The sequence below is a fragment of the Eriocheir sinensis genome, chromosome 21 (assembly GCF_024679095.1).
Source record: "Eriocheir sinensis breed Jianghai 21 chromosome 21, ASM2467909v1, whole genome shotgun sequence".
Classification (NCBI taxonomy): domain Eukaryota; kingdom Metazoa; phylum Arthropoda; class Malacostraca; order Decapoda; family Varunidae; genus Eriocheir; species Eriocheir sinensis.
The window spans coordinates 17,875,489-17,889,739 of NC_066529.1; the positions used below are offsets into that span (position 1 = coordinate 17,875,489).

At 38.5% G+C, this 14,251-nt stretch overlaps 1 protein-coding gene across 1 annotated transcript; it reads right to left on the bottom strand.

Annotated features, from left to right (window-relative positions):
- Positions 1 to 6,774: 6,774 nt before the first annotated feature.
- Positions 6,775 to 14,030, bottom strand: LOC127001781 (39S ribosomal protein L20, mitochondrial-like). The gene is made up of 4 exons (XM_050866941.1): positions 13,776 to 14,030; positions 11,532 to 11,642; positions 10,174 to 10,317; positions 6,775 to 7,503 (listed from the first exon to the last, which is right to left on the bottom strand). Exons 1-4 carry the CDS (start codon positions 13,860 to 13,862, stop codon positions 7,405 to 7,407), a joined length of 441 nt encoding a protein of 146 aa, XP_050722898.1. The 5' UTR covers positions 13,863 to 14,030; the 3' UTR covers positions 6,775 to 7,404.
- Positions 14,031 to 14,251: the final 221 nt, after the last annotated feature.

The window sequence follows — 14,251 nt, forward strand, 5'->3', positions numbered from 1 at the left end:
CGTAATATATATATATATATATATATATATATATATATATATATATATATATATATATATATATATATATATATATATATATATATATATATATATATATATATATATATATATATATATATATATATATATATATATATATATATATATATATATATATATATATATATATATATATATATATATATATATATATATGTTCCTGCTTTGACTGACAACATCAAAGTAATAGCATCAGAGTATATTCCAAGTGTATCATGCTGTTAAGCTTGATGTATCAAACATTTTATGTGCAAACAAGACTATGATACAGTATGTTAATTTTTGTGTTAAGAATTCCATATTCAACTCTTATTGATATTTCCTTTGGCTATTCTTACTTCATCACTTATTTGTATTCACACAATAAATGCTCTAACATATTAGGGGAGTCAGACAGACTCATGCTTGGTAAGCTAAAGCCTTAGTTAAGAACATAAGGTGGCTGGTAGGCTTGTTCAAGACAGCTCCTGTAAGCCTAATTCCTGCTTCTAACAACTCCCTTGCTGTAAGTACAGTCTAAGCCTGTATCAACTTCATTTTTTACATCAAACAGAACACCCTTTAATCACTCACATACTGCACTTATTGGAAACTAAATAAATTGGTTTCCTTATGTTTACATTCTAAGATATTTTTTGTTGGAGTAAACTAGATGTCATTATTAGCAATCAAATGATATGCAATGATGATATTAAACTCACAAGAAATACACTTAAAATGTGCCTCAAGAAGTGGCTGTAATCATACATATCATTTGAAACAAATGAAATGTATGATTACAGCCACTTCTTGAGGCACATTTTAAGTGTATTTCTTGTGACTAAAATTTTACAAGTAGTGAATCTATAACCCATGAAATGATCTGTAGTGCGGCAGGCTTATAAATATTAGCCCATTTTGGTGTACTGTAGCCATTTTAAAATCTTCATAAAAGGAGGCAAAATACTAGTGCATGATGTGAAGGGCTGGTCTAGATTTTCATCTCTGATAAATTAACTAATGACAAAGTTATGAGGAAGGAAGGAGTTCACTACCAAGGTTCAAATCATTTGGAAATATGAATAAATAAAACAAATAGGTACCATAAAATAGTGAAGTCTGCTAACCCAAGCTGGCATGGCTTCACTGCTATTTAAATCAACAGGCTTTTACTTTACTTCAGCATTTGTTCTTGCAAAAGCCTCTACAGTCTCATTACATTTTCAAATTAGTGACACAGCAGTCTCAGAACTACTTACTACATGATTAATAATTATTAATGCCTGCAACCTCTTCTTTTCATCTCCCATCAATGACTGTGTATTAGAAACTGTTGTTATATTACATGCAGCTTTACATTACTGGTGCATGAACTCACCATGGCAAAAATAGCTTTCATGAAGGATATAAATCTAACCTTTATATATATATATATATATATATATATATATATATATATATATATATATATATATATATATATATATATATATATATATATATATATATATATAATAGATACTTGTAGAAGAAACAATCTAAACTCCCCACCAGATTACAATATTTTATTTTTGACAGGACATCAAAGCGTAGCTCAAAATTAAGTGTCCTGCTTACATGCTGAAAAACTCAACATGTTCCTAACAGGGTTATTTAGTGTACATGAATTTTTAATTTTTATCAAGATGAAGGAACATGTGTAAAAGTGAATACAGTCATCCCTCAAATAGTACAGGGGTTAGGGACCCAGGACCCCCGTACTATTTGAAAATCCGTATAAAATTAGTGCCCCCCTAGAAACACTCCTGGGCACTCCTACGGAATCCGAGTCCTGTCTGGCTCAGCTTTTACCCACGGGCCCAAGTTGCCAGTTATGCATTTTCTGCTGCAGTCACAGTGTAGTGTTACCACGCTGGGGATGTGGCAAAGCTCCCTTGTTAGAGGTCAGGTTATTTAAAATTCGGTTGGAGTAGTTTAAATATGTGTCCCTTAACTATATAATATGGAGGCGTAATGTCATATTTTGGAGGCGCGGAGTCAATCTCCACAACTACCATTTCGTATCTTATATCAAGCATGAATTAGAGAGCAATAGAAACTGTGGTAAAGAGTAAGAGAGAGTATGAGTGTATGACATGGCTCGTTCGCTGACAATGTGGAAGGCAGCGCTGCCAGGATGGCCAAGTTGCCCAGCGTGGAAACACTACAGCAGAAAATGCATAACTGGCAACTTTGGCCGGCGAGTAGAAGCTCAGCCAGGCAGGACCCGGATTCACGTGGTATGCTCTCCCTACCACAACTTAACTCATACCAAAACGTAATTTCTTCTAAATCTGAATTCTTCTGCAAGGTGAATACCTTTCTCGAACGCTTTGGGGTGCATTCAGTAGGTGTTTTGTTTTGTCTCGGGTCCCATGTTCATGTTATGTGGTAATGGAGAAGCATAGCTGAGGTTGTGCACACACACGGACTTAGGGAAAGCGCATAGGTTTCAATCTGGCAAAACAATAATCTTGATGTTGTGCACACACACGGACGGAGGGGATGTGCATGGGTGGCAGTCTGTTAGAATAGTGTTGCCACTCACGCCATGGCTACTTGGTGTGACGAGCGGGAAATTTAAAAATCCTATAAAAATCTTTATGACAATCCGTATAAAACCGAAACCGTACTATTTGAGGGGCGACTGTAACGGCGTACTCAAAAGTTTTCCTGGGAGGTCAATATTCCTGTGCAGATCCTCAAGAAAAATTCAACATGTCCCTAACAGGGTTATTTAGTGTACATGAATTTTTATTTTTTATCAAGATGAAGGAACGTGTAAATGTGAATAATGACATACTCAAAAGTTTTCCTGGGAAGTCGATATTCCTGTGCAGATCCTCCTAGAGGTGCTTGATCTGAAGCTCGTGCACTACACCAGCCACATGAATGCTAAAAAGTTACCCCTACTGTGGAACAATTCAATTCAAAGTTGAGACGAACACAGAGATCAGACTGTTTATGGAATATTTTATCCTAACATTCAAAATATAAAAGGGTAATATTTTCTTTTGTTGAGACTTGTACTTATTTCAGAAACCATTATGCACTAGTTCTTGTAGCATTTCTTTTATTTCTGTGGGTTAAAGAATATTTCAGTGGAATGTTTACCAAAACAAAAAAAAAACTAGTTTGGTGAGATTTCAATGTTAATTCCAGTGTGTGTGTGTGTGTGTGTGTGTGTGTGTGTGTGTGTGTGTGCAAGAGAGAGAGAGAGAGAGAGAGAGAGAGAGATGCATGTATTTTAAGGGGATTAGCACATCAAAATTGAAAATGTGAGCCAGCTTTGTCACAAATGAGCAGCAGTCAGGAAACATATGGAACACTGTATCAACATTAGCATTTTGGTGAGAACATTACTCAGATGTGTAGTTTGTAATGCTTCATTTAATGTTTCATATGGATCGATAGCAGCTTTTTTCCCCTCATTTTCTTTATACATACATATATATATACATAAATATATATATATATATATTTTGTAGAGTGAACCTGTAATGTATAAATATATATATACATTTTGTAAATAACATTCTTCTACTGAAAATAATTGCCAATGATTCATAAATGTGAAATAAAAGAGGTGTTTGTACCATATGTTTTGTTAGGCCCTTCAGTTTAGTAGAAACTGTCACTAGGCTCATTGTGGAGGTCTTTATTCTTTCTGAGGGCCGTAGATTACAAGTCGAATCCGAGAAGTTTCAAAGGAACACAAAGGAAGAACAAACAACAGCAGACCTGCTGGTCCTTACGAGGCTGTTTGTGACAAGCTACACTAACTATCTAATCAAAAGTGGAAGATGAAGGACAGCAAAGGTGAAGGCTCCTCCCCACCCCCCCATCCCTCCAGCCAAAGCTGGCAGGAAAGGAAAAAGAACCATGCAGCATGGAAAAACTGCATGGAAATTTTGTAGGAAAGAGGAAAGAACTACCATTACTGCTACCACTAACCGGGCGATAAAAGCGGACAAGGACACCAGTATTCGAAAGAATTTAACGTTATTACGACAACGAGTAATATCTTAGTTGCTGGTTGGATTAAAAATACTTGTCTAATCTATTCTTGAAGGCCGTAACTGTTGTACTATCAACGACATCACAGGGTAGAGAGTTCCAAACATTAACAACTCGACTGAAGAAGAAGTGTTTAGCTTCGTGCGACGAGAATCTTTTACAACTTATCTTCAAATTGTGATTTTTTCTTGTTCTATTTGATCGATCAATTGTAAAGTAATCTTCTGCATTAATATCACTGAATCCTTTAAACATTTTAAACACTTCTATTAGATCGCCTCGCATTCTTCATTTTGATAGGCTGAATAAATTTACTTCTTTAAGCCTTTGTTCATATGATAAATTTCTGAACCTAGGAATCATCTTTGTTACTCTTCGTTGAACCCGTTCCAACTTTTCTGTAATAGGGAGACCAAAACTGTACACAGTACTCTAGACGGGGTCAAACCAACGAATTATACAGTTTTAATATTACTTTTTCCGATTTATTATTAAAGACTCGTCCGATGAAGCCAACCAGTTTGTTTGCAGTTTTAACTACCTCTGAACAATGCTGACCGGGCTTTAAATTGCTTGATATAGTGATTCCAAGATCCTTTTCTTTACTTACTGCAGAAAGTTGTTGGCCATTCATTACGTACTGAACGCAATTGTTATTTTTTCCAATGTGCAACACTTTACATTTGTCAACGTTAAATTTCATTTGCCATTGATTGGCCCAATGTGCAAGTCGATCTAGATCTGATTGTAAAGCTTCTTTGTCGAGTGTCGCAGTTACTTTACTAGCAATTTTTGTGTCATCAGCAAATTTTGATACTTTGCAAGTGAGCCCATCATCGATATCATTAACATAAATTAAGAAGAGCATGGGGCCCAGCACTGATCCTTGAGGTACGCCGCTTCTGACATCGAGCCAGTTAGATCTAACACCGTTTAGAACTACTCTCTGTTTCCACTCAGAGAGCCAGTCCACAAGCCAATTGTGAACGTTACCCGAGATACTGTGCGCCAGTAGTTTGCTGAGCAATCGTTTGTGGGGGACCTTATCAAATGCCTTTTGAAAATCCAGAGATATGATATCTACTGATCTGCTTTCATCGAACACCTCAAAAATATAATGAAAAAAATCAAGTAAGTTAGTTAAACACGAACGTTTACTACGGAAGCCATGTTGCGAATTATTTATTATATTATTTTCTTAGAAGAATTTCACCATATTGTCGCGAATGATAGTCTCCATTAACTTACAAACAATCGATGTCAGGCTAATTGGTCGATAGTTTCCTGGATGAGACTTGTCCCCCTTTTTGAAAATTGGTGTGACATTTGCTAGTTTCCAATCCGACGGAACTTTTCCAGCTGTTAGAGATTTATTGAACATGATGGAGAGCGGTTTACAAATTTGATGTTTGATTTCTTTTAAGACCCTTGGGGTAATTTTGTCTGGACCAGGAGCTTTGCTTACTTTAATCTTTTCAATTGTGCGTAAAATGTCACTTTCTACGATAAGCATGCCACTTAACATCTTTTCTGTCCTTCTAACCTCCGGCGGTTGAGGTGTTAAACAATCTTCGTCGGTAAAAGATTCGGGTCCCTACAAAGGTTGAAGGGACCTGAAACTTCTCGGATTCGAGTTGTAATACGGCCCTTAGTAAGGACCTGATGAGTCATACACAAAACTACCCCACATAGTTCTCTTGTCTACTTCATTGTGTGCTTTCTCTAAATTCAAAAGCTGAGGCATTGCTCCTATGGTATAAAGGGTAATTGATTTTGGGCTTGTTTAAAAACTTGCCCAAATATCTTTTCCTTGCTCCCTTGTCTATTTGTTATGTAATGTTAGTATATTTCATTGGTATAACTGGACATCTTAGCCCCCTTATGGTAGTCAGGCATATATTAAGCCTTCCTGGCCATATTTGAAGGTCCTGGGTGCATATTTCTCAGCATTGTGATAATTTGTACAAGAGGAAATTAAAGCCAGTCATCACAAAGGATGCATAAAGTTCCACTCCCTATTCAAACTTTGTGCAACTTGGCTCTCAAAAGTTAATTATCATATGCTAATATTTTTTATAATACCATCACAACCCTGTCAACACAAATCTCGTGATGAACAAGCAATTCAAAATACCATTGCCTCATGAGTGTTGTGCTCCATTGAAACTTCTGTAATTACCCTTAGCCTTCAGCCCTGCAACTTGCTTTTTATGCTGCTGCCAACCAACTATTAATTCTCTCAGTGAAAGACATACCGAATTCTAAAGAATGTGGGTTTCACAATGTTGAAATTGTGAGCGTCTTGTATCAAGATTTTAAGATGATGTGACATTAGTTTTCAGAGCGACTCAATCTCTACATGATTTCAACACTGAAACTAACCTTCAAAATTCAGACTTATCCATTGAGAGAAACATTGCTAAACTTCACTTATTCCCATATAAACTACTGGGTAGTTTATATGGGTGTTTATAGAAGTCAGTCTGCTAAACTTCACTTATCCCCATATAAACTACTGGGTAGTTTATAGAAGTGTTGACCATCTTGAAAACCAGACCCCTAATTAATGAAAGAGTGGGGAATATCAAGCAAGAGGAATAAAAAATGAAGCCAATTAATTGTTTAGGAATTTTTTTTAACTCTTGCTCTGCCAATGATTCTCTTATCAGAAGGAATATACAGAAAGAAATTGTCAACTGGACTTACTCATTTTACTATGGGTGCCAACAGGAATGTGGTCTACTTAACCCAGGTTACCTTTTCTTGTCTGATTTCAATATGTAATTTCTCTTCAAATATTGACACTGGTTACATTTTTGTGCAATGCGAGATGTGCTCTCTTCTTGAGTAGACTTATACTACTAATATTTATATACAGTTTTATTACATTTATAAATAATTCCACAGATCTCTCAATCACAAAGGGAAAATAACCGTTTTGCTCCAGAAGACTTCGGGTATAGGCCAGGGCTACTCAACTATTAGGAGCAAAGGTCCAGCTAGACAAGTTCAAATGTATGCAGAGGTCCAGATAAATATTACTGCTGGACCCCAGGCTCCAGGAGTAGAAAATTATAATTAAATAACATGAAGGTCCTGGTGTATTTCTTGACTGTAGGGTCAACGGTCAGTGGAGGAAATGCACTGGCAAGAATCCATTGGCAGGACCTTCATGTTATTTTTTTATATCTATCTACTCCTGGAGCCTGGGGTCCAGCTACAACACTCGCAAGGTCCAGATTCAGACCGCAGTTCACCAGCTGAGTAGCCCTGGTATAGTCTCTACAAACACTTTATATTTTTCATTCAAGTGAGGGGAAGAAATGACTACAACATTCCCCGAGTGATCACACCAGCTGGAGAAGGACCTTCCAAGGAGTTCAAACCAAGTTCTGCTTGTTTGGCTTTGGCAACTAGTGTGAGAGCCTGAGGGAAGAAAATAACATGACTGAAAATGTGTTGTGTGAGGTAGGATCCAAACTATCACAGCCCAAATCACTAAACAGGGCTTCTGAGGTCTCCAATCAAGAATGCATAGCATACAAGTTAGGCCTGAAGTTATTATGCAATTTTTACTAATAACAGTTATAATGCTGTAGTGATAGTTATCCATAAGTAAAGCAATTATAACAAACTAGACTGAAAATCATTTGACAAAAATAAGTGCACAGTGAACACAACAATCACCCAGGAACAAATACTACTACCTGGGGTGGCAGCAGCCTCAGTCAGATCAGCAGAAGACTTGTTATGAAATTCAACCAAAAGAGTAACCAAATTCACAAGAATGGAATCTCAAAATGTTGCTGAAAATTTAGCAATTCAATACAACCAGAAAGTTCTCATAATGCACCTTAAAGAGTGATGATTTTCTTTAATGGATAGGTCATTCATTAGTTCCTTATTCTGCTTTCTCTGCAATTCTTACATGGCTCAGGAAACTGCAAGGCACTGCACCCTTGTAGGTATTACAAACCAGTATTACTCCTACTATAGTCTGTTTCATTCCGTCTGTCCACTCCTGAACGAAGATGTGGCACCTGCGCATTGGTAGTTCGTGATTGTGTGATCAACTTTACATTTTCAGTGATATACTTGAGTGTTTGTGTATACATAAAACCCTCAAACCCTCTTATATGAACCACAAACATGCCGATTTGCGTCGATAATCAACCAAACAAGCATATGTAAGAACAACTTGTATATCAAACAGTATAGTCTGATCATACTCTAACGACTTATAGCCTTTCAGATACCCATATTTCATCTCATTCAGGTACATAAAGTGACATCCGACTCTGCAAGTGTCTAGACATAGGGAATTTCAATGTACTGCATGTAAATAACATGGGTAGCCTAATATTCAAAATAGCCTAGCCTCACATTCAAGAGTTATTATTTACTATTTCATGTTATTTTGATTATTAATCAATATTTAAATGCATTGAATTAAAATACCCATTATTTGCACTTGCACAGCCAGATGTCTTTTAATATACCTGAAATGAGCTATCAATCAATGAATTTGAAAAACCAAAGATCATTCGAGCATGATGGGACAATGTTATTTGATACAAGCTTGTCTTTTCGTGTGCTTGTGTGTTAGGTTATCGATGCAAATGACTGAGTTGTTTTTTGTATACATAAACATTCAAATATATTATTAAAAATAAGCTTGAATGTCTATCACAACAGTTGATTTTCAAGTATTCACGAATTAGAAATGCGCAGGTGCCACATCTATCAAAAGTCCTGCTTTGTTGGTGGACAGATGGAATGAAACAAACTATATCAGCAGTACCTTGGAAATCTCTGAGAATAATCCACTGTTAGCCTTATTTCATGCAAGGGTTTAAAAACAAATCAGGCAGATGCTTCCCAATAGCTGGGCGTTATCGCGATAAGTTATTGCGATACTTTATCGCTGATAACAAAATCGAGTTATTGGCCATCCGCTACTTATTTAAATATATATCGGTATCTTCGTTACTTTTGTAACCAAACTAGCGATAATCGCTACTTTTTTCCGCCTCAGAAAAAAAAACGTTGTCTCCTCCCTACTGCGCATGCGTGGCCCGGGCACCCGGTGTTGTATGAAAAAACTTTGGGGTATGAAATATCTTTGGTGAAGAGATTCCATACTTAGATCATCAACATTAAAACACTAGGTTATTTTTTATGTTAGACTCAAAAATCAATATATCAAAGAGAAAAATCATTTAACTTTGCCCCAAAAATGATTATTCACTGCCTCAAATTTGATATTCCATATTCGTTTGTGAGCATGCCATGGTATTGAAGGCACCCGGTGTTGTGTTATTTGGTGTCCCATCATCAAAAGCTGGCGCTTTTGTTTACCAACACTGGTCTCTCGTGAACTGCGCATGTTCAGACCAGTAAGCGTAGCCCTGTAGTCTCACAAAGCTTTTTAACACATTAAGAGTTGCTGGAAGGCTGAATCAGACATACAGTACCACCATCCTCGCTGTTTCTAGAACGACACTCTGTACGTATAAATACAACTCATACAGAGTGTCGTTCTAGAAACAGCCGGGATGGTGGTAGTGGTACTGTATGTCTGATTCAGCCTTCCAGCAACTCTTACAGTTAAAAAGCTTTGTGAGACTATACAGGTCTACGCTTGCTGGTCTGAGCATGCGCAGTTCACGAGAGACCAGTGTTTGTAAACAAAAGCCAAAATAAACACAAACAAAGCCAAATAACACAACACCGGTTCAGGCGTTTCTAGTATTACTGTCCATATGTAGGCTATGTGTCAATGTGTGGTTTTCAGGTTTTGTAAGTTTTCTAAAATACAGATAATGAAAATTTGAATTCATCCATGTTTTTTATTTGAAATATCAATATAATATCGTTTTCGCCTATCGGACTTATCGCTAGCTAGTATCGGAATTGTGGATTTATATCGGGTATTGGTTATCGGTTATCACCTATATTTGTGTCTCCAGTTAACGAATATCGGTTATCACCGATAAGGTTTTACATTATCAGTTATCGGGAATAAGGTTTTCTGTTATCGTGCCCAGCTATGTGCTTCCCCCAAAACACAAGAATTCAATCTGAAATGTCTCTTACCCGGAAAGATCGTGGCTCCCATATAGCCAGGTTTTGCAAAATACCTCTGTCCAAGGCAATATTGGTGTTGTCCAGCACACTCTTCATGTCTGTGTACTGTGTGCCTAACTCAGTGCAAGCAGCAGTAATGCGTGTATCATATAACTGGCAGAAAGAAAGAATTACAAGTATTAATATGCATAGAGATAACATTCAGTATACAAACACTTCAACTCATGTATAATAATTTTACATGTATGACACTTCTGGTCTATAATTCATATTTCTTGGAATGATGTACTATTTGGTACAATTAGCTTTACTCTGAGGCTGCGTTTACACCAAGCAAATCAATTTGATTCAAATCATGAAAAATCATTGCACTCGAGTCATATTGAATCTGCACAGTTCCCACTGACTGAGTCAGAGTCAACAGGCAGTACCTAGGTTGCTTCTGAGAAGCATGGATGCAGATGCTCTCGTTGAAATAGCAGTGTTGCTGTGGCTGAGGTGGCATAGGCATAGGCGTACACAATGAATATGGGTTCATGAAATTAATGCTAAAAGCCCTGAAATTGACAGCCACGGACGCTTGTTTCCAGATTTGGTGAATAATTTAGAAAAGTTTTATGAGTTTTTTAGGATGAGCAAAGTGTAGTTTAAAATGCTGGTGGAGTTGACTGGATCCTACGTAAGAAAGCAGAATACCATTTTTTTATTTTATTTAACGTCGCGGCCTATTGTGCCGGTAGGCTTCTTCCCGGTGGGGCCTGATGGTCGGCCCAGCCTGTTCTGGCGCAGGCGAGTGTTTATAGTGGCGCCATCTTGTGTTGGCTCATGCTGCCCCCCGGAACTCATCTTTGAGCCTCTCTTTGGAGAGGTTATCTAGAGCCCAGGGTGATGGGTGCTCTTCAGGCCAGCATGTGGATAGTCTTAGGCCACTCAGCAGTGACTGAAAAACCTCAGCTGTGCGGCGATCAGAATGTCTGGTAGCATGATGGTTACTCCTCTACTGACTCGCTGTGACTAATGAAAAATGGGCCCGAATGAATCATTGACTTGTATCACCACGGTGCGGTGTGATTTAAACCAATTCGACTTGCCTGGTGTAAAGAGCCCCATTTGAATTAGTGTGGTGAATCAAGATGAATCATGAGTCACGTTGATTTGAATTTAATCGATTCACTTGGTGTAAATGTAGCCTGAAGAGAACAACTGAAACAGATACTATGATGTAAACCTTAATTGCATAAAATTAAATAATGCAGTTCATGAATTCAAAATAATTTAAGATTTAATACCATGACAAAATCACCAGAAGAAAGGCTTCATAATCTGAATTACAGTAATATTATAATGTAAGAAAGGAAGAAACTTACCTCCTTAAGGTCACGCTTCTTTAGCTGTCGTGCCAGAGTGTTATACTGTAGAGCCCGATGAACATATCTTATAGCAGAAGTGTAACAATTCTTCTTTCGGCCATAGAAGTGCTGTGATAAAAAAAGTAGTTAGATTTCAACTTGGAGCATATAGAAGCATCAGCCAACCATTACCTTTCAAAACATGAGACTGTGACAAACAGGGACAATTGTGAAACAATAATGATAAATATGCTACATAAGTTCAAGGATAAGATGCAGCTAGCTGGAAATAAGCTTTAAATATAAAAAAAATCAGATATAAAAGAAAATTAACTCAGTTACTGAACTTCAAGGTGATAGTTCAATTAGCTCAAAATTTTTTCTTCATTTCTCTTTCATGTAAATCCGATGATCACTTTATTTTCTCAAAAAAGAAGAAAAAATATTATCTCATAAAAGATTTAGTAACAAAAATACTGTGCATATTTGTGTAAAAGTAACACTTTCTCTAATTTATCATGTCAACAAGCCCTGGCTCTACCATGCTGGAACAACTATAAACTGCTGGGAACAGCAATGCTTCATGGAGTGAGGGGGATGGTGCCCCCACAAACACGTAACTACATACTATATTTTCTTTTAGTGACCCTGAAACACATCAGAAACGAGCATGCTGTTCCCTATGGGGAGGCTTCCTGCAGGGTCACTAAAAGGCAGGTAAATATATGTTTGTCACTTCCTCATGGGGGCAGGGCCCTGCCTACAGCCACTGACATGATGTGTGTGTGCATGACGTGTGTACATGAAGTGTGTGCATGATGTGTGTACATGACATGTGTACATGGTGTGTGTACATGGTGTATACATGAAGTGTGTGCATGACATGTGTATATGAAGTGTTTTGCAGGATGTGTACATGGTGTGTACATGATGTGTGTACATAAAGTGTGTACATAAGTGTGTACATGGTGTGTACATGACGTGTGTGCTTCAAGTGTGTACATGACGTGTGTGCTTCAAGTGTGTACATGACGTGTGTGCTTCAAGTGTGTACATGACGTGTGTGCTTCAAGTGTATACATGACGTGTGTGCTTCAAGTGTGTACATGACGTGTGTGCTTCAAGTGTGTACATGACGTGTGCTTCAAGTGTATACATGACATGTGTGCTTCAAGTGTGTACATGACGTGTGTGCTTCAAGTGTGTACATGACGTGTGTGCTTCAAGTGTATACATGACGTGTGTGCTTCAAGTGTATACATGACGTGTGTGCTTCAAGTGTGTACATGACGTGTGTGCTTCAAGTGTATACATGACGTGTGTGCTTCAAGTGTATACATGACATGTGTGCTTCAAGTGTGTACATGACGTGTGTGCTTCAAGTGTGTACATGACGTGTGTGCTTCAAGTGTATACATGACGTGTGTGCTTCAAGTGTACATGACGTGTGCTTCAAGTGTGTACATGACGTGTGTGCTTCAAGTGTATACATGACGTGTGTGCTTCAAGTGTATACATGACATGTGTGCTTCAAGTGTGTACATGACGTGTGCTTCAAGTGTATACATGACGTGTGTGCTTCAAGTGTGTACATGACGTGTGTGCTTCAAGTGTGTACATGACGTGTGTGCTTCAAGTGTATACATGACGTGTGTGCTTCAAGTGTATACATGACGTGTGTGCTTGAAGTGTATACATGACGTGTGTGCTTGAAGTGTATACATGACGTGTGTGCTTGAAGTGTATACATGACGTGTGTGCTTGAAGTGTATACATGACGTGTGTGCTTCAAGTGTGTACATGACGTGTGTGCTTCAAGTGTATACATGACGTGTGTGCTTGAAGTGTATACATGACGTGTGTGCTTGAAGTGTATACATGACGTGTGTGCTTGAAGTGTGTACATGACGTGTGTGCTTCAAGTGTGTACATAACGTGTGTGCTTCAAGTGTATACATGACGTGTGTGCTTGAAGTGTGTACATGACGTGTGTGCTTCAAGTGTGTACATGACGTGTGTGCTTCAAGTGTGTACATGACGTGTGTGCTTCAAGTGTGTACATGACGTGTGCTTCAAGTGTGCACATGACGTGTGTGCTTCAAGTGTGTACATAACGTGTGTGCTTCAAGTGTATACATGACGTGTGTGCTTGAAGTGTATACATGACGTGTGCTTCAAGTGTGCACATGACGTGTGTGCTTGGTGTGTGAGGGTCGGGGGCGGCCTTTGCACATGCAGGCGCCGGTGTCACGCAGTGCTCACCGCAGTCAGCGAGAACACTCTCCTCCTCTTCCAGTACTTGTCTCCTCCCCTAGTGCGGGCAAACAGTGTCGGGGACGTTATCACCATCTTCTCGAATGTGTGTCAGTCCGCGGATCGATGGTGTCCTGAGGGAGAGGAACTAAAGCTCAAGAAAAGATCAACTCGCCGGCCCGTGGGAGGCTGCGTGCACAGCGTAGCGGTGTTTGGGTCCCGCGAATTGGTCTGGGTCTGGTGGCGGCCTGCGAGGGTCAGGCACGGTCAATAAAATCCATTCCTTTCCAAGCCATCAAGTGTACAAAGACCTTCCTGCAGGGAGCAACAGGATCTAACCCCTACCCTGCTGGACTGATGACAACGACAAACTAACAACATTTGCTAGGTAGCATTTAACAGTGACGGAGGCCGTGGTCCCGCAGCCTAACTAGCCTCCTAAAACACTCAAGAAGAAGAATAAACTATGGGACTCCAGCTAATGC